The following is a 15,868-nucleotide window of genomic DNA, read 5'->3' on the forward strand; positions in this document are numbered from 1 at the left end:
GTCTGGTACAAAAGTAAAACGGGAAAGGTAGCCAAACCATGGCTTACAAGGGAAATCAGAGTTGGTATTCGATGCAAGGAAGAGGCATACAAATTGGCCAGAAAAAAGCAGACCTGATGATTGGGAGCAGTTTAGAATTCAGCAAAGGAGGACCAAGGGATTAATTAAGAAGAGGAAAATAGAGTACGAGAATAAGTTTGTGGGGAACATAAAAACTGACTGTAAAAGTTTCTATAGGTATGTGAAGAGAAAAAAATTGGTGAAGACAATTGTAGGTCCCTTACAGTCAGAAACAGGGGAATTTATAATGGGGAACAAAGAAATGGCTGACCAACTAAATATATACTTTGGTTCTGCCTTCACAAAGGAGGACTCAAATGACATACCAGAAATGTTGGGGAACACAGGGTTTAGTGAGAGGGAGGAACTGAAGGAAATCAGTATTAGTAGGGAAATGGTGTTGGGGAAATTGATGGGATTGAAGGCCGATAAATCCCCAGGGCCTGATAACCTTCATCCCAGAATACTTAAGGAAATGGCCCAAGAAATAATGGATGCATTAGTGGTCATCTTCCGAGATTCTATAGACTCTGGAACAGTTCCTACAAATTGGAGGGAAGCTAATGTAACTCCACTACTTAAAAAGGGTGGGAGAGAGAAAACGGAATTATAGACCAGTCAGCCTGACGTTGGTAGTGGGGAAAATTCTAGAGTCCATTATAAAATATTTAATAGCTGAGCACTTGGAAAACAGTGTCCGAATTGGACGGAGTCAGCATGGATTTATGAAAGGGAAATCATGCTTGACAAATCTATTGGAATTTTTCAAGGGTGTAATTAGTTGAGTTGATGAGGGGGAGCCAGTGGATGTGGTTTAGAAGGCTTCAGAAGGCTTTCGACAAAGTCCCTCAGAAGAGATTGAGATGGATAGAAAACTGGTTGGCAGACAGGAAACAAAGAGTAGGAATAAACGGGTCTTTTTCCGAATGGCAGGCAGTGACTAGTGTGGTGGTGCTGGGACCCCAGCTATTCACAATGTATATTAATGATTTAGATGAGGGAACTAAATGTAATATCTCCAAATTTGCAAATGACACGAAGCTGGGTGGGAGGGTGAGCTGTGAGGAGGATGCAGAGATGCTTCAGTGTGATTTGGACAAGCTGACTGAGTGGGCAAATGCAGTATAATGTATAAATATGAGGTTATCCACTTTGATAGCAAAAACAGGAAGGCAGATTATTATCTGAATGGCTATAAATTGAGAGAAGCGAATGTACAACGATAACCTGGGTGTCCTCGTACACCAGCCGCTGAAGGTAAGCATGCAGGTGCAGAAGGCAGTAAAGAAGGCAAATGGTATGTTGACCTTCATAGCCAGAGGATTCGAGTAATGGAGCAAGGATGTCTTGCTGCAATTATACAGGACCTTGGTGAGACCACACCTGGAATATTGTTTACAGTTTTGGCCTCCTTTTCTGAGGAAGGATGTTCTTACTATAGAGGGAGTGCAGCGAAGGTTTACCAGACTGATTCCTGGGATAGCGGGACTGACATATGAGGAGAGATTGAGTTGGTTAGGATTATACTTGCTGGAATTCAGAAGAATGAGGGGGGATCTTAAAGAAACCTATAAAATTCTATCGGGACTCGACAGGATAGATGCAGGAAGCATGTTCCCGATGGTGGGATAGTCCAGAACCAGGGGTCACAGTCTTGAGGATATGGGGTAGACCATTTAGGATTGAGATGAGGAGAAATTTTTGTCACCCAGAGAGTGGTGAGCCTGTGGAATTCGCTACCACAAAGCAGTTGAGGCCAAAACATTGTATGTTTTCAAGGAAGAGTTGGATATAGCCCTTGGGGTGAAAGGGATCAAAGGATATGGGGAGAAAGCGGGAGCAGGCTTTTGAGTTGGATGATCAGCCATGATCATAATGAATGGCAGAGCAGGCTCGAAGGGCTGAATGACCTACTCCTTCTAGTTTCTATGTCTCTATTTAATATCAGAAAGAAGGTTTCTGCCAGCCATACTTATGGCAATTCCTTAACCGTTATCCTTCCTGGTTTTAATAGCTTGCCTTCCTTCAGGTTTTTACTACGTGGGTCATGTCCCTCACTATCTCTTTCCCTCCTCTTGGACATTTCTGTTCCTTGTTTAATTTGGGGACATTCTGAGAGGCTGTTTCCTCTTTTAATTTAGCAGGCCGTGCTACATTCGAGCAGCCCTCATTCAATGTTTATGGGTGCAATTTCACCCTTTTGGGCCTTTCCTTTCCCAGTTTTCTGCACTCCTGCAGATTTCTGCTGGCTGATGTGGTCCACTTCTTTCACTAGCTAACACCTCACTGCCAGCCAAAGCGTTTCCAAGGAGGAAATTGATTCCTGCTACTGGTAGTTCAGGGGAAATTCCTACTGTAACAGAGGCTGAAACAAAATTATACTCTTGGTGGACCTTATGGAGGGGTGCAAACACAGATCCCCCCTCCCACTTCACTGATCAGGGCTTTGACCTTCAGGGAGGACTCTGGGTTGGGGGTAGTAGGGTAGGTTTAGTTTTCCCTCCAACATAAAGGACTGAGTGGCCCCTGTGTCCCAGAGCAGTACGACGGACTTGGTCACATTTTGGGATGGGTGGAGGGGGGCACTGTTCCTGAAAGGACAAAACTCCAGAAGCACTCTGGGAGCTTGTCCAGCTCAGACACACATAGTGTCATGACTTCTAAAGGGTAGGTTTTGGGAGTGAGAGTCTCTGCCTGCTCTGCTGCGCTACCCATTGGGGTGTCCTTTGGGAAACTAGTGCAATGGAACTCTATTAGACCTACAGGCTTTCCTCACAATCTCCAATACTCATGGTATTGGAATGGCCTATTTTTTTTACAATGAGAACACACCGGTCTTCAGGGGGCTCTCCCTTGCAGCTGCAGGAGGGCTTCTCGCACCCTCCTTGATGCTTTCTTTACTGGGTGGGGAGCTTCTCCTCCTAGGTCATCCTACTTATCTGCCCAATACTAATGGGAATGGTTTAGAAAGTGCCTGCCTGGGTTTCCAGGCTTATGGGTGAGATTGCAGCTGTCTGCTGTGACTGCTGCATCCCTGGCATGAGGATTATTTACTCCTCCAAGTACGTCTGCAGGTTGGAGGGTAGGAAATTAGAGTTCCTCCAACAATACCAACTTGGGCAAACCCCTCAGGTGCATGGGATTTTTAGGGACTTTATCATCGGTCGAATGGGATTTGATTCAGCCGTTCAAACTCGATGTAGGTTTGTGTGGGCTTCTTATGAGCGTTCTGGAATTGCTGGCGATATGCCTCCAAGACTAACTCATAGGCAGCCTTGGTCTGCTCATAACTCGTGGACACATCAGGAGTCAGTGTGTAGTAGACCTCTCGTGCTCTCCCTGACAGCTGCCCTTGAATTAAAAATGTCCAAATATCTGATGGCCATTTTAGCTGTCCTGATACTTTCTCAAAAGTGGCAGAAAATAAGCCTACATCACTCTCTTCGAATTTTGAAATGAATCTAGTATACTTGAGGGCCTCGGAGAGCAATTCTGGGTTAGAGAGATAGGGGTTGCTGCGGGGTAGAGAGAGATTTTCCCTCAGCTTCCAACTGCCTGGTCTCTTTGAGCTGCTAGATCCATTTACAATTTTCAGAGCTGGAATTCTTCTCTCTCCCTTTGTTCTGTCTCTCTTTCCCTCCTGAAATTCTAGCTGCAGTCTGAAGTTTTCCAGCTTGAATTTGGCTTTGGGTGGTGGGATTTGGAGTCAAACTACATCAAACTGATGCATTGGTAATGAGAGATCCAAATGTTCTACCCACAACTGGATCAGTTCGCTTCTTTTCACTTTACTGGGTACTTTTAACTGTACTTCCCTTGCTCAGCTTTCAGTTGCTGTATCCTAAAGGCAGCTAAAGTTTCACTGTTCAAATTTGCTTACTGGACCCACGTTTGGGCATCAAAAGTTGCCATTTTCTTAGTGTTAGGGAAAAGGAAGTTGTGTGGTAAGCTATTGTTTTAAAATATGTACCAGCCACTAATTTTTTTTCTTTTGGCTTCCAATTGAGTCTTTTAAATCAGATTTGGCTCGTGTCTTAACTTGAACTCTGGTCAAATTCAAATGGGTGAACCCGGATTTGAGCTCCCAATTTCTGCTATGGACAGGAGTGGGGTTAATTTAAACAGCACTAATTTCTCCTCTCACCACCTGTCCATAATGTCATGAACATTTTACTCACAGAAAATGGTTCATCTTCAAGGACTAAGGACATTTTGGAAGAATTTGTGTTTTAAAATACACTGTCCCTTAAAGGGTTAATGCAGGACTTAGCTAGAAACTAGGAGCAGGAGTAGGCCATTCGGCCCTTTGAGCCTGGTCTGCCATTCAATACGATCATGGCTGATCCTCTATCTCGATGCCATATTCCTGCTTTCTCTCCATACCCCATGATGCCCTTTAGTATCCAAAAAATTAACAATTTCTTTCTTGAATATACTCAGTGACCTGGCCTCCACGGCCTCTGTGGTAGAGAATTCCACATGTTGACCACCCTCTGTGTGAAGAAATTTTTTCTCACCTCGGTCCTAAATAGCCTGCCCCATATCCTGAGACACTGGCCCCTGGTTCTAGACTCCCCAACCAAGGGAAACATCCTCCCTGCATCTAGTCTGTCTAGCCCTGTTAGAATTTTATATTTCAATCACTCTAGTGAATACAGGTCCAGTTGAACCAATCTCTCCTCATACTACAGTCCTGTCACCCACGGTATCAGCTTAGTGAACCTTCACTGCTCTCCCTCTAGAGTGAGTATATCCTTTCTTAGATAGGGAGACCAAAACTGCACACAATACTCCAGGTGCAGTCTCACCAAGGCCCTGTAAAATTGCAGTAAGACATCCCTCCTCCTGAACTCAAATCCTCTTGCAATGAAGGCCAACATACCATTTGCCTTCCTAATTGCTTGCTGCACCTGCCTGTTTACTTTCACTGGCTGGTGTACAAGGACACTCAGATGCCTTTGTACATCCACATTTCCCAATATGTCACCATTTAAATAATACTCTGCCATTCTGCCTTTCACACTGAAGCGTATATCTTCACATTTATCCATGTTATACTGCATCTGCCATGTATTTGCCCACACACACAGCTTGTCTAACTCATCCTGAAGCCTCCTTGCATCCCCCTCACAACTCACACCCCTGCCCAATTCTGTGTTGTCAGCAAACTTGGAAATATTGCATTTGGTTTCCTCATCCAAGTTAGCTGGGGCCCAAGTACTGATCTCTGCAGTACACCACTAGTCGCTGCCTGCCATCTGGAAAAAGACCCATTTATTCCCAATCCACTGTTCTCTCGTCGGGACCTGGAAAAATTTATTAATTTTGCTTCCAATCTCCACCCCTCCATCATTTTCACATGGTCCATCTCTGACACTTCCCTTCCCTTCCTTGACTTCTCTATCTCAATTTCTGGTGATAGACTGTCCACCAATATCCATTACAAGCCTACCAACTCCCACAGCTACCTCGACTACTGCTCCTCACACCCCGCTTTCTGTAAGGACTCCATCCCATTCTCTCAGTTCCTTTGCCTCCGTCGCATCTGTTCTGATGATACTACCTTCAAAAACAGTTCCTCTGACATGTCGTCCTCCTTCCTTAACCGAGGTTTTCCACCGTTGACAGGGCCCTCAACCATGTCCGGCCCATCTCCCGTGCATCCGCCCTCACGCCTTCTCCTCCCTCCCAGAAACATGATAGGGTCCCCCTTGTCCTCACTTATCACCCCACCAGCCTCCGCATTCAAAGGATCATCCTCCGCCATTTCCGCCAACTCCAGTATGATGCCACCACCAAACACATCTTCCCTTCACCCCTCCTGTCGGCATTCCATAGGGATCGTTCCCTCTGGGACACCCTGGTCCACTCCTCCATCGCTCCCTACTCCTCAACCCTCACCTATGGCACCTCCCCATGCAACACCTGCCCCTTCAATTCCTCTCTCCTCACCGTCCAAGGGCCCAAACACTCCTTTCAAGTGAAGCAGCATTTCACTTGCTTTTCCCCCAACTTAATCTACTGCATTTGTTGCTCCCAATGTGGTCTCCTCTACATTGGAGAGACCAAACGCAAACTGGACGACCGCTCTGCAAAACACCTGCGGTCTGTCCGCAAGAATGACCCAAACCTCCCTGTCGCTTGCCATTTTAACACTCCACCCTGCTCTCTTGCCCACATGTCTGTCCTTGGCTTGCTGCATTGTTCCAGTGAAGCTCAACGCAAACTGGAGGAACAGCACCTTATCTTCCAACTAGGCACTTTATAGCCTTCCGGACTGAATATTGAATTCAACAACTTTAGGTCTTGACCTCCCTCCTCCATCCCCACCCCCTTTCCGTTTCTTCCCCCTCCTTTTTGATTTTTCCAATAATTTATATAGATTTTTCTTTTCCCACCTATTTCCATTATTTTTAAATCTATACCTTTTATGCCCTCTTAGTCTTATTCCACCCCACCCCCACTAGAGCTGTACCTTGTGTGTCCTGCCATCCATTCTTAATTAGCACATTCGTTTAGATAATATCACCACCTTTAACACCTCTTTGTTCTTTTGTCTGTGACATCTTTTGATTATCTGCTCCTATCACTGCTTGCTTGTCTCTACAACCACCCGCCCCCCCCCACCTTAAACCAGCTTATATTTCACCCCTCTCATAATTTTACTCAGTTCTGTTGAAGGGTCATGAGGACTCGAAACGTCAACTTTGTTCTTCTCCGCTGATGCTGCCAGACCTGCTGAGTTTTTCCAGGTAATTCTGTTTTTGTTTTGGATTTCCAGCATCCGCAGTTTTTTGTTTTTATCCACTGTTCTCTTATCTATTCTACTAGTTACATCCTCAAAAAACTCCAGTAGATTAGTTAAGCCTGATTTCCCTTTCATGCTTACTTTGTCTAAGCATGGATTTGTGAAGGTGTGGTCGTGTCTCACTAACTTGATCGAGTTTTTCAAGGAAGTGACAAAGATGATCGACGATGGAAGGGCAGTGGATGTTATATACATGGATTTCAGTAAGGCCTTTGACAAGGTCTCTCACAGCAGACTGGTACAGAAGGTAAAGTCGCACGGGATCAGAGGTGAGCTGGCAAGATGGACACAGAATTGGCTTGGTCTAGAAGACAGAGGGTAGCAGTGGAAGGGTGCTTTTCTGTTTGGAGAGCTGTGACTAGTGATGTTCCACAGGGATCAGTGCTGGGACCTTTGCTGTTTGTTGTGTACATAAATGATTTGGAGGAAAATGTATCTGGGCTAATTAGTAAGTTTGCAGTCGACACTAAGGTTGGAGGAGTTGCAGATAGTGAAGAGGATTGTCAAATGATACAACGGGATATAGATCGGTTGGAGACTTGGGCGGAGAAATGGCAGTTGGAGTTTAATCCCGACAAATGTGAGGTAATGTATTTTGGAAGGTCTAATGCAGGTAGGAATTATACAGTAAATGACAGAACCCTTAAGTGCGTCGACGGGCAGAGGGATCTGGGTGTACGGGTCCACAGGTCACTGAAAGTGGCAATGCAGGTGGATAAAGTAGTCAGGGAAGGTATATGGCATGCTTGCCTTCATTGGGAGGGGTATTGAATATAAAAGCTGGGAAGTCATGCTGCAGCTGTATAGAACCTTGGTTAGGCCACACTTGGAATATTGCATGCATTTCTGGTCGCCACATTACCAGAAGGATATGGAGGCATTGGAGAGGGTGCAGAGGAGGTTTACCAGGATGCTGCCTGGTCTGGAGGTTATTAGCTATGAGGAGAGGTTGGAGAAACTCGGATTGTTCTCATTGGACGCCGGAGATTGAGGGGTGACTTGATAGAAGTTTACAAAATTATGAGTGGCATGGACAGAGCCAATCCACAGCCTGAAGTGAATATAAGCTGCTCCTAAGTTCTACGTGCTTGAATAGAGTACCTGTGAGTGTTCTTCCAGGCCGCTTGAAAAGCAGTGCCAGAGTCATGGATTGTTTTGCTGATCAGTGCTGAGAGACTAACCAAATAGCCCAGATGCCATTTTCAAAGACTTCACCATCTACCCTTTGTCTTTGAAACATGGACTTTTAACCTTTGGCAGAATTTCTCCATTTCTATCTTGCAAGAGTAATTAGTATAACTTCATGTTTCACACTGTACGTTGATAAACTTTGCCTTTCTATTTGACAAGACTAGTCTTATAATAAACTAAGAAGTTTGTTAGACACACAAACTAGGAGCGGGAGTAGGCCTGTTGTTTATTGAAGGAAGCCTGGTTAAAGCCTCTTTTATTTTGGTTTCCAGTAATGAAGGTAAACAATGGGCCATTTTGATGAGTAAATTAATCTTTTAAACTAATGGTATGACCTGTGGAGTAGTAGGGCTATATCAATAGTGCCCCTCCCATCCCAGCCGTAACAGTAAACAGAAAGTTGTTTTTGATTTGCTTCCCCCTTTATAGGCAGTGATGTGTTTCCCAACCCCTTTGTTTTTGTGTGATTGAATTTCTATGTATAACCCCACAGCAAACTTGAGATAGGATGAATTCAAAGGGTTAGATTGTTTGCACACACTCAAAACGCGGGAGAAGGATTGCAATGTTGCCTGTTGTGTACTTATACAGTAAAAGAGTGATGGAGAAAAGAAAAAGACCACAGAGAAAAGAAATATTGTTTCACGTGGATTCCAGAATCAAAGCCCAATAAGGTATTCCTTCTTGGAGGTTTGTGAACTGAAAACTGATACTGGTTAATTTACTTTTCTGGTGGTGTTGGCTTCATACAATGAGATAGGCACGCAGAGATGAATTAGTCTTGTAGGTGGTGGTACAGAATTTCTGGTAGAAGCAGTGTAGATGGGGCCAACTGTCCAATCTGGGCCAGAACTCCTCACCTGTGATGCTGCTAGTTAGATGGTAAAATGGAAGACTGATTTTGCAGTTTCACAAGGCAATCTTACTGGTTCCAGAAGCTAGAGGTCTTTGTCAAATGACTGCCACCGCTTCATACTGTTTTTGACAAAGGACGTATATCCGCATTTGGGTCCCCAAGATTGTTAAATACCTCAGCTATTAAAATTGAAAGGAAGGTTGCAGGGCCCTTTGTCCTAGCAGACAAGTAGACTCCAGTCGGCCAGCCTGGGTTATGAAATGCAGATGGCCTTTGTATAGCTCTCTTTGAATTTGGTCTGTGCAGAGGTTTGTAGTGGCGTTCCCAGGGGTCAGTATTGGGACCCTTGCTCTTCCTGGTATATATGAATGACCAAGACTGTGGTGTTCAGGGCATGGTTTAAAAATTTGCGGATGATATGAAGGTTGGAAACTTGGTCAACTGTGATGAGGATAGTCTTGAACTTCAAAAGGACATAGACATGTTGATGGATTGGGCCGACAAGTGGCGGATGAAGTTCACTGTAGAGAATTGTGAGGTGATTATTTTGGCAGGAAGAATATGGAGAGTCAGCATAAAGTAAAGGGAGAATCCCTAAACGAGGTGCAGGAACAGAGGCTTAATGTACATAAGCCATTGAAGATGGGAGGGCATGTTGAGAGCAGTTAATGAAACATATAATATCTTGTACTCAGTGCCCTTATTAATAAAGTTTAAGAGTAAGGAGGTCATGTTGAACTTGTACAAGACACTAGTTAGGCCTCATCTGAAATACTGCATCCTGTTCTGGATGCCATACTTGAAGGATGTGAAGGCATTGGAGAGTGTACAGAGGATTTTCACAAGAATGATTCCAGGGATAAAGAGCTGTAGCTATGCAGATAGATTGAGAGGTTGGGATTGTTTTCCTTGAAGAGAAGAAGCCTAAGAGGGAACTTCATAGGGGTATTCTATCCTGAGGGGTGTGAACAGGGTAAATAGTGAGAAACTGTTCCCACTCAAGAGAACATCAAGAACTAGAGGGCACAGATTCAAAATAATTGGCAAAAGGAGTAAAAGTGACATAAGGACAAACTTTTTCACCCAGTGGGTGTTTGGAGCCTGGAACGAACTTACTGAGAGAATGTGCAAAATAACCAATGAGACAGGGGAGTTGGACCAGGTAGAACGCTCTTTCAGAGAGCCAGTGCAGATTCAATGGGGCCGAATGGCCTCCTCCTGCACTGTAAAGATCCTGTGACTCTAAAGGAGTGGGACTTAGCGGGAGATATGGGTAACAGAGTTTTGAGTGAGGTGAATTTATGGAGTGCACAGGATGTGTGTCTGACCTGGAATGGTCTAGTCTGCACGTAACAGACATGAATGAGAGTTTCAGCAGCAAATGAGCTGAGGCAGAGATCATAACAGTCAGTGTTACGCAGGTGAAAGTAAGTGATCTATACAATGGAGCAGATGTGGAGTTGGAAATTCAAACAGCATTACATTGTCAGCAACCTCAGCATTTTATTGGCTTCAACCTGAGTCAGCTGAGGAGATGGTTAGAATGGAAGGTGAGTGCATGGAATTTGTTGTGGAGACTGAACTTGATGGCTTCTGTCTTCCCAATGTTTATAACTGGAGGAAACCGAAGCTCATTTATGACCGGTAGTAGGACAGGTAGTGTGGCAATTTAGTGACAGCGATGGGGCCAAAAGAAGTGGTGGTGAAGTAGAATTGAATGTAACCAGTTTGCTTATGGAACCTACCGTCATATTTTTGGATGATGAAGTCGTGTACAGTTGAGAAATAGGAGGGGGCCAAGGGTAGATTCTTGGGGCACACAAGTAACATGAAGGAGCAGGAAGTGTAGCCTTTGAAAATGATACTTTGGCTGTGAATGGATAAATAGCATGGAATAAGGCAAAGGTGCAGTACCACCCAGCTTGATCACAGAAAAGAGGCATTTGAGGAGGATGGAGTGGTCAGCCTATTCAAAAGCTGCAGTTGCATTGAGAAGGATGAGGATGAATAATTCACCATAGTCACATTTACCAAGACTAACATCTGTTACTTTTGATGAGGACAGGATCAGTAGTGTGGTAAGAGGCAGAAACCTGATTGGAGGAATTCAAACGTGGAGTTGCGGGAAAGATGGCTATCAAATTAGAAAGTAACAACATGTTCAAAGAGAGTGTAAAGGAAGTTGCAGATGGGGCAGTTGTTTGTAAGGACAGAGAGGTCGAGAGTTTGACGGGGGTGGGGTGGGGGGGTGCGGGGGTGTGATAATGGCAGACTTGAAGGGGATAGAACAGGACCTGAAGTGGAAACAATTTACAATATAAGCTAGCATGAGAACCAGGAGGAGGTTGGATGGTCTGTAATTTGGTAGGACTAAGGTCAAGAGAGAAGGAAATGGACCTCATTGATGAGATGAGAGAAAAACCTAGAGCAAGATGGATCCAGGGCTAGGCAGGGAGACCTTGGTGAAATTGCAGTTACGATGTAGTGCAGACAAGGGAATATCTGACAGCCTCTCCAGGATGGTTCAAATGTGGAAACATAACTTTCCTTTCCCGGGTGTCGCCTTTAATCAAGCACAATTTTAAAAAAAAATAGTGTAATTGCTTAGGGGAATAGGTCAGGACCTAAATCTTTCTGAGGGATGCTGTAAGATCATTGCACGAGGCTGCAAAATATATCAATTTACTAACCATATCTGGTTTCTGATTTTTATTAAAGTTATACATCCTTAGGTTGTGTAATTTTTTAAAAATTCATTTGGAACATGGGGCTTTATGAAGATAATTCCAGGATTCTGACCCAGCAACAGTGAAGAAACAACAATGTAGTTCCATATCAGGGCTGAGGGAACTTGCTGGTGGTAGTGCTCCAATGCATCTGTTGCCCTTGTCTTTCTAGATGTTGGGTGTTATGGTTTTGGAAGGTGCTGTCAAAGGAGCCTTGGTGAGTTGCTGCACTGCATCTTGTAGATACAAATGAGCAAGGATCAGGAGTAGGCCATTCAGCCCCTCAAGCCTGCTCCACCATTTAATAAGATCACGGCTGATCTGATAACCTGAAATCCGCATCCCACCTACCTCCGATCACCCCCTTGCTTACCAAGAATCTATCCACCTCTGCTTTAAAAATATTCTGCGTGAAAAAATTTTGCCTCATTTGTTTTAAATTGGCAACCCCTTATGTTTAAACAGTGACCCCTAGTTCTAGATTCTACCACATGAGGAAACATCCTTTCCACATTCACCCTGTCAAGACTTCTCAGGATCTTGTATGTTTCAATCAGGCCGCCTCTTACCCTTCTAAACTCAAGTGGATACAAGCCTAGTCTGTCCAACCCACCCATTCCACATATTAGTCTGGTGGTTAGATGGTACACACTGCTGTCACTGTGCACCGCTGGTGGAGGAAGGGAATGAAGGTGGTGGGTGGGGTGCAGATCAAGTGGGTTGTTTCATCTTGGATGGTGTCGAGCTTCTTGAGTGTTGTGGGAGTTCATCCAGGTGAGTGGCAGGTATTCCATCACACTGCTGACTTGTGCCTTCTAAATGGTGGACAGGCTTTGGGAAGTCAGGAGGTGAATTACTTGCCAAAGAATTCCCAGCGATAAAAACTGTGGATGCTGGAGATCCAAAACAAAAAATAAAAAATACCTGGAAAAACTGAGCAGGTCTGCTGAGTTTTTCCAGGTATTTTTTACTTTTTGTTAAAGAATTCCCAGCAACTGACCTGCTCTTGTAGCACAGTACTTATGTGGCTGGTCCAGTTCAGTTTCTGGCCAATGGTAACACCCATGGTGATGTTAGTGGGAACTCAGTGATGGTAATGCTATTGAATATCAAGGGGGTAAGGTGGTGATTGGACTCTGTTGTTGAAGTTGGTCTTCCTGCCACTTGTGTGGCATGACTATTACTTGCCACTTATCAGTCCAAGCCTGAATGTTGTCCAGTTCTTGCTGCAATTATTTATTGAACTTAAAATGAAATAATCCAGCTGTTAACTGGTTGCATGCAGCACTAACTCCATGTACTGAACTTTAATTGCAGGGGACCCAGTGGAGTGCAGTGCCTGGGTTGGACAGTGTGCACTTTACCTGCTAATTATGATGTTGGAGAAGACTGTGGTGATTGTAGTGCTGCTCTTACCTCAGTGGAAGAAGGTTTGTATTCTTTGTCCCCTTCCTCTCCAGTCTTGACTCAAACTTACAATGTGTGTTCCTGAACTTTTCATTTATTTTTGTTCTATATTTCAATTGTCACACAAAATTGTGATTAATGCGCTCATTGAAGCGCACAGATTGCGGGCCAGTTGGGATGCGGTCAGTACTTCCCTATTGCGAATGGACTGGTTGATACGATCCGCCAATTGTTGGGATGTACGACCTATAGTTCCCCTTAGTTGAAGGGTCAGTCACAAGGGAGCGTAAGTTCAAGGAGAGGGGCAGGAAGTTTAGGGGGAATGTGAGGAAAATCTTTTTTACCCAGAGGGTGGTGACGGTCTGGAATGTGCTGCCTGGGAGGGTGATGGAGGTGAGTTGCCTCACATCCTTTAAAAAGTACCTGGATGAGCACTTGTCATGTCATAACATTCAAGGCTATGGACCAAGTGCGGGTAAATGGGATTAGGTGGGTCAGGTGTTTCTCACGTGTCGGTGCAGACTCGATGGGCCAAGGGGCCTCTTCTGCACTGTGATTCTGTGAAATGCCTGGCATCACACCCGCACTGAAATTCATATACCATGCATCAAGGCCATCCTGTGGGATAATTGCTACCCTGATCAGATCATTGCTTGTTGTGTATCGTGCAAACTCATGAATGCGCCTAAGGCTGCCAGTTTCGATCCTGAAAAGTGCCCAGTCACCCTCAGATTACCACGGAAGGGTAAGGTGCCTCAAAAATTTGAGCAGCAGGTGAAATTAGCCGTTGTACACTGTTACTATGCAGTGGCAACATGAGTGGTATTCTGCACTAATGGGATGCTGCCATCAAGCCAAAGAGAATGTTTGCCTACCACACAAATGAGTAATGCATTATATGAATTTCAGTGTAGGTGTGGTGCCAGATATACAGGCCTTACATCCCAACGATCGTATCAAAAAGCATTCCCTTTGACTGGTTGCAACAGGCAAAATATTGACCGGATCCAACCAGTCCTTGCTTGCAAAACTCAAAACATAGTGACCAACATTAGATGTGACTCCGTAATTGGACAGCACCTGCTAAGCAATCCTATTTGTGCTAAGAGTGGCATTGAAAACTAATTGAAGATTCAGTCGGACTTGCTGTGTGGCTTACTTACGCTGTGTGTTCTAGAAACAACAACACGTGGGGCCCTGTCCTTTGCAGACAAAAGGAACATGTCCACATGTTGTGCTCTTTTCAACTAAACAAAAGCTTAGGGAACAGTCATTCTCTGGTTCATTCCCCAGGGCAACGCCTCCACCAATCAGCACTCTTCAAGCAGTGTAAATCATTTTTTTTACCTGACTTGATTGGAGAAGCCTTGATGAGTGCAAAATGAAAAGCTTTCTTGGCATGACATTTTAATTCAGCAATCCTTTTTTTCTGTTCTTTCGTGGGGTGTGGAGGTCTTTTGTTGCCCATCCTTAATTGCGCTAGAAATGAGTGGTTTGCTAGGCCATTTCAGAGAGCAGTTAAGAGTCTTATTCACGGGATGAGGGTGTCGCAGCTCGGCCATCTTCAGCTGCTTTATCAATGACCTCCCTTCCATCATAAGGTCAGAAGTGAGGATGTTCGCTGATGATTATACATTGTTCACCATCAGGTACCGAAGCAGTCCTTGTCCAAATGCAACAAGACCTGGGCAATATCCAGGCTTGGGCTGACAAGTGGAAAGTAACGTTCACGTCTCACAAGTGCCAGGCAATGACTATCTCCAACAAGAGAGAATCTATCTATCACCCAATGACATTCAATGGCATTACCATTTCTGAATTCCACATCAACATCCTAGGGGTTGCCATTGACCAGAAACTGAACTGGACTAGCCATATACATACTGTGGTTACAAGAGCAGTTCAGAAGCTATGGATCCTGCGGTGAGTAACTCACCACCTGACTCCCTAAATCCTGTACACCATCTAGAAGACACAAGTCAAGAGTGTGATGGAATACTCCCCATTTGCCTGGATGAGTGCAGCAATACTTGAGAAGCTTGACGTTATCCAGGACAAAGCAGCCCGCTTAACTGGCACCACACCCACAAGCATTCACTCCCTCCACCACTGATGCACAGTAACAGCAGTGTGTACCATCTACAAGATGCACTGCATTAACTCACCAAGCCTTCTTCGACAGCACCTTCCAAACTCTCAACCACTACCATCTAGAAGGACAAGGACAGCAGACATATGGGAACACCACCACCTGAAAGCTCCCCTCCATTCACCACCAGCACCATCTCGAGGGCAATCAGGGATGGGCAATAACTGCTGGCCTAGCCAGCAACACCCACACCTCAAGAATGCCTCTTGAACCACTGGAGTCCATGTGGTGTAGGCACACCCACAGTGCTGTTAAGAAGGGAGTTCCAGGATTTTGACCCAGTGACAGTGAAGGAACGGTGATATATTTCCAAGTGAGGATGGTGAGTGGCTTAGAGGGGAACCTCCATTGGCGGTGTTCCCATGTGTTATGTACTGTATGTCTTGTTTAGCTTGCCATACATTGCAAGTCAGTGCATTATGGGATCACCAAATCCATTTTGTCATTTTGGTTGCTGAAGTAAAATAAAACGGAAGCTTTAATGTTCGATCATCTCCGCGTCTACGTGTGTATTGATTAATCTTTGAAAAGTTAGCGGCAGCACCAGTACTTTATTAATTCATTCACAGATGTGGGCTTTGCTGGTTGGGCCAACACTTATTGCCCATCCCTAGTTGCCCTTGAGAAGGTGGTGGTGAGCTGCTTTCTTGAACTGCTGCAATCCATGTGGT

The 15,868-nt window shown here is 44.7% G+C and overlaps 1 protein-coding gene across 2 annotated transcripts in view; it reads left to right on the top strand.

Annotated features, from left to right (window-relative positions):
- stimate (STIM activating enhance) overlaps window positions 1–15,868 on the top strand; it is a 176,279-nt gene that overhangs the window by 46,138 nt on the left and 114,273 nt on the right. For both annotated transcript variants that reach the window (XM_041190911.1, XM_041190910.1), the window contains exon 5: window positions 12,959–13,071. In XM_041190911.1, the coding sequence (XP_041046845.1) occupies window positions 12,959–13,071 (113 nt within the window). The remainder of the gene's footprint in view (window positions 1–12,958; window positions 13,072–15,868) is intronic.

This window comes from Carcharodon carcharias, chromosome 7 (assembly GCF_017639515.1).
Source record: "Carcharodon carcharias isolate sCarCar2 chromosome 7, sCarCar2.pri, whole genome shotgun sequence".
In the NCBI taxonomy this organism is placed as follows: Eukaryota; Metazoa; Chordata; class Chondrichthyes; order Lamniformes; family Lamnidae; genus Carcharodon; species Carcharodon carcharias.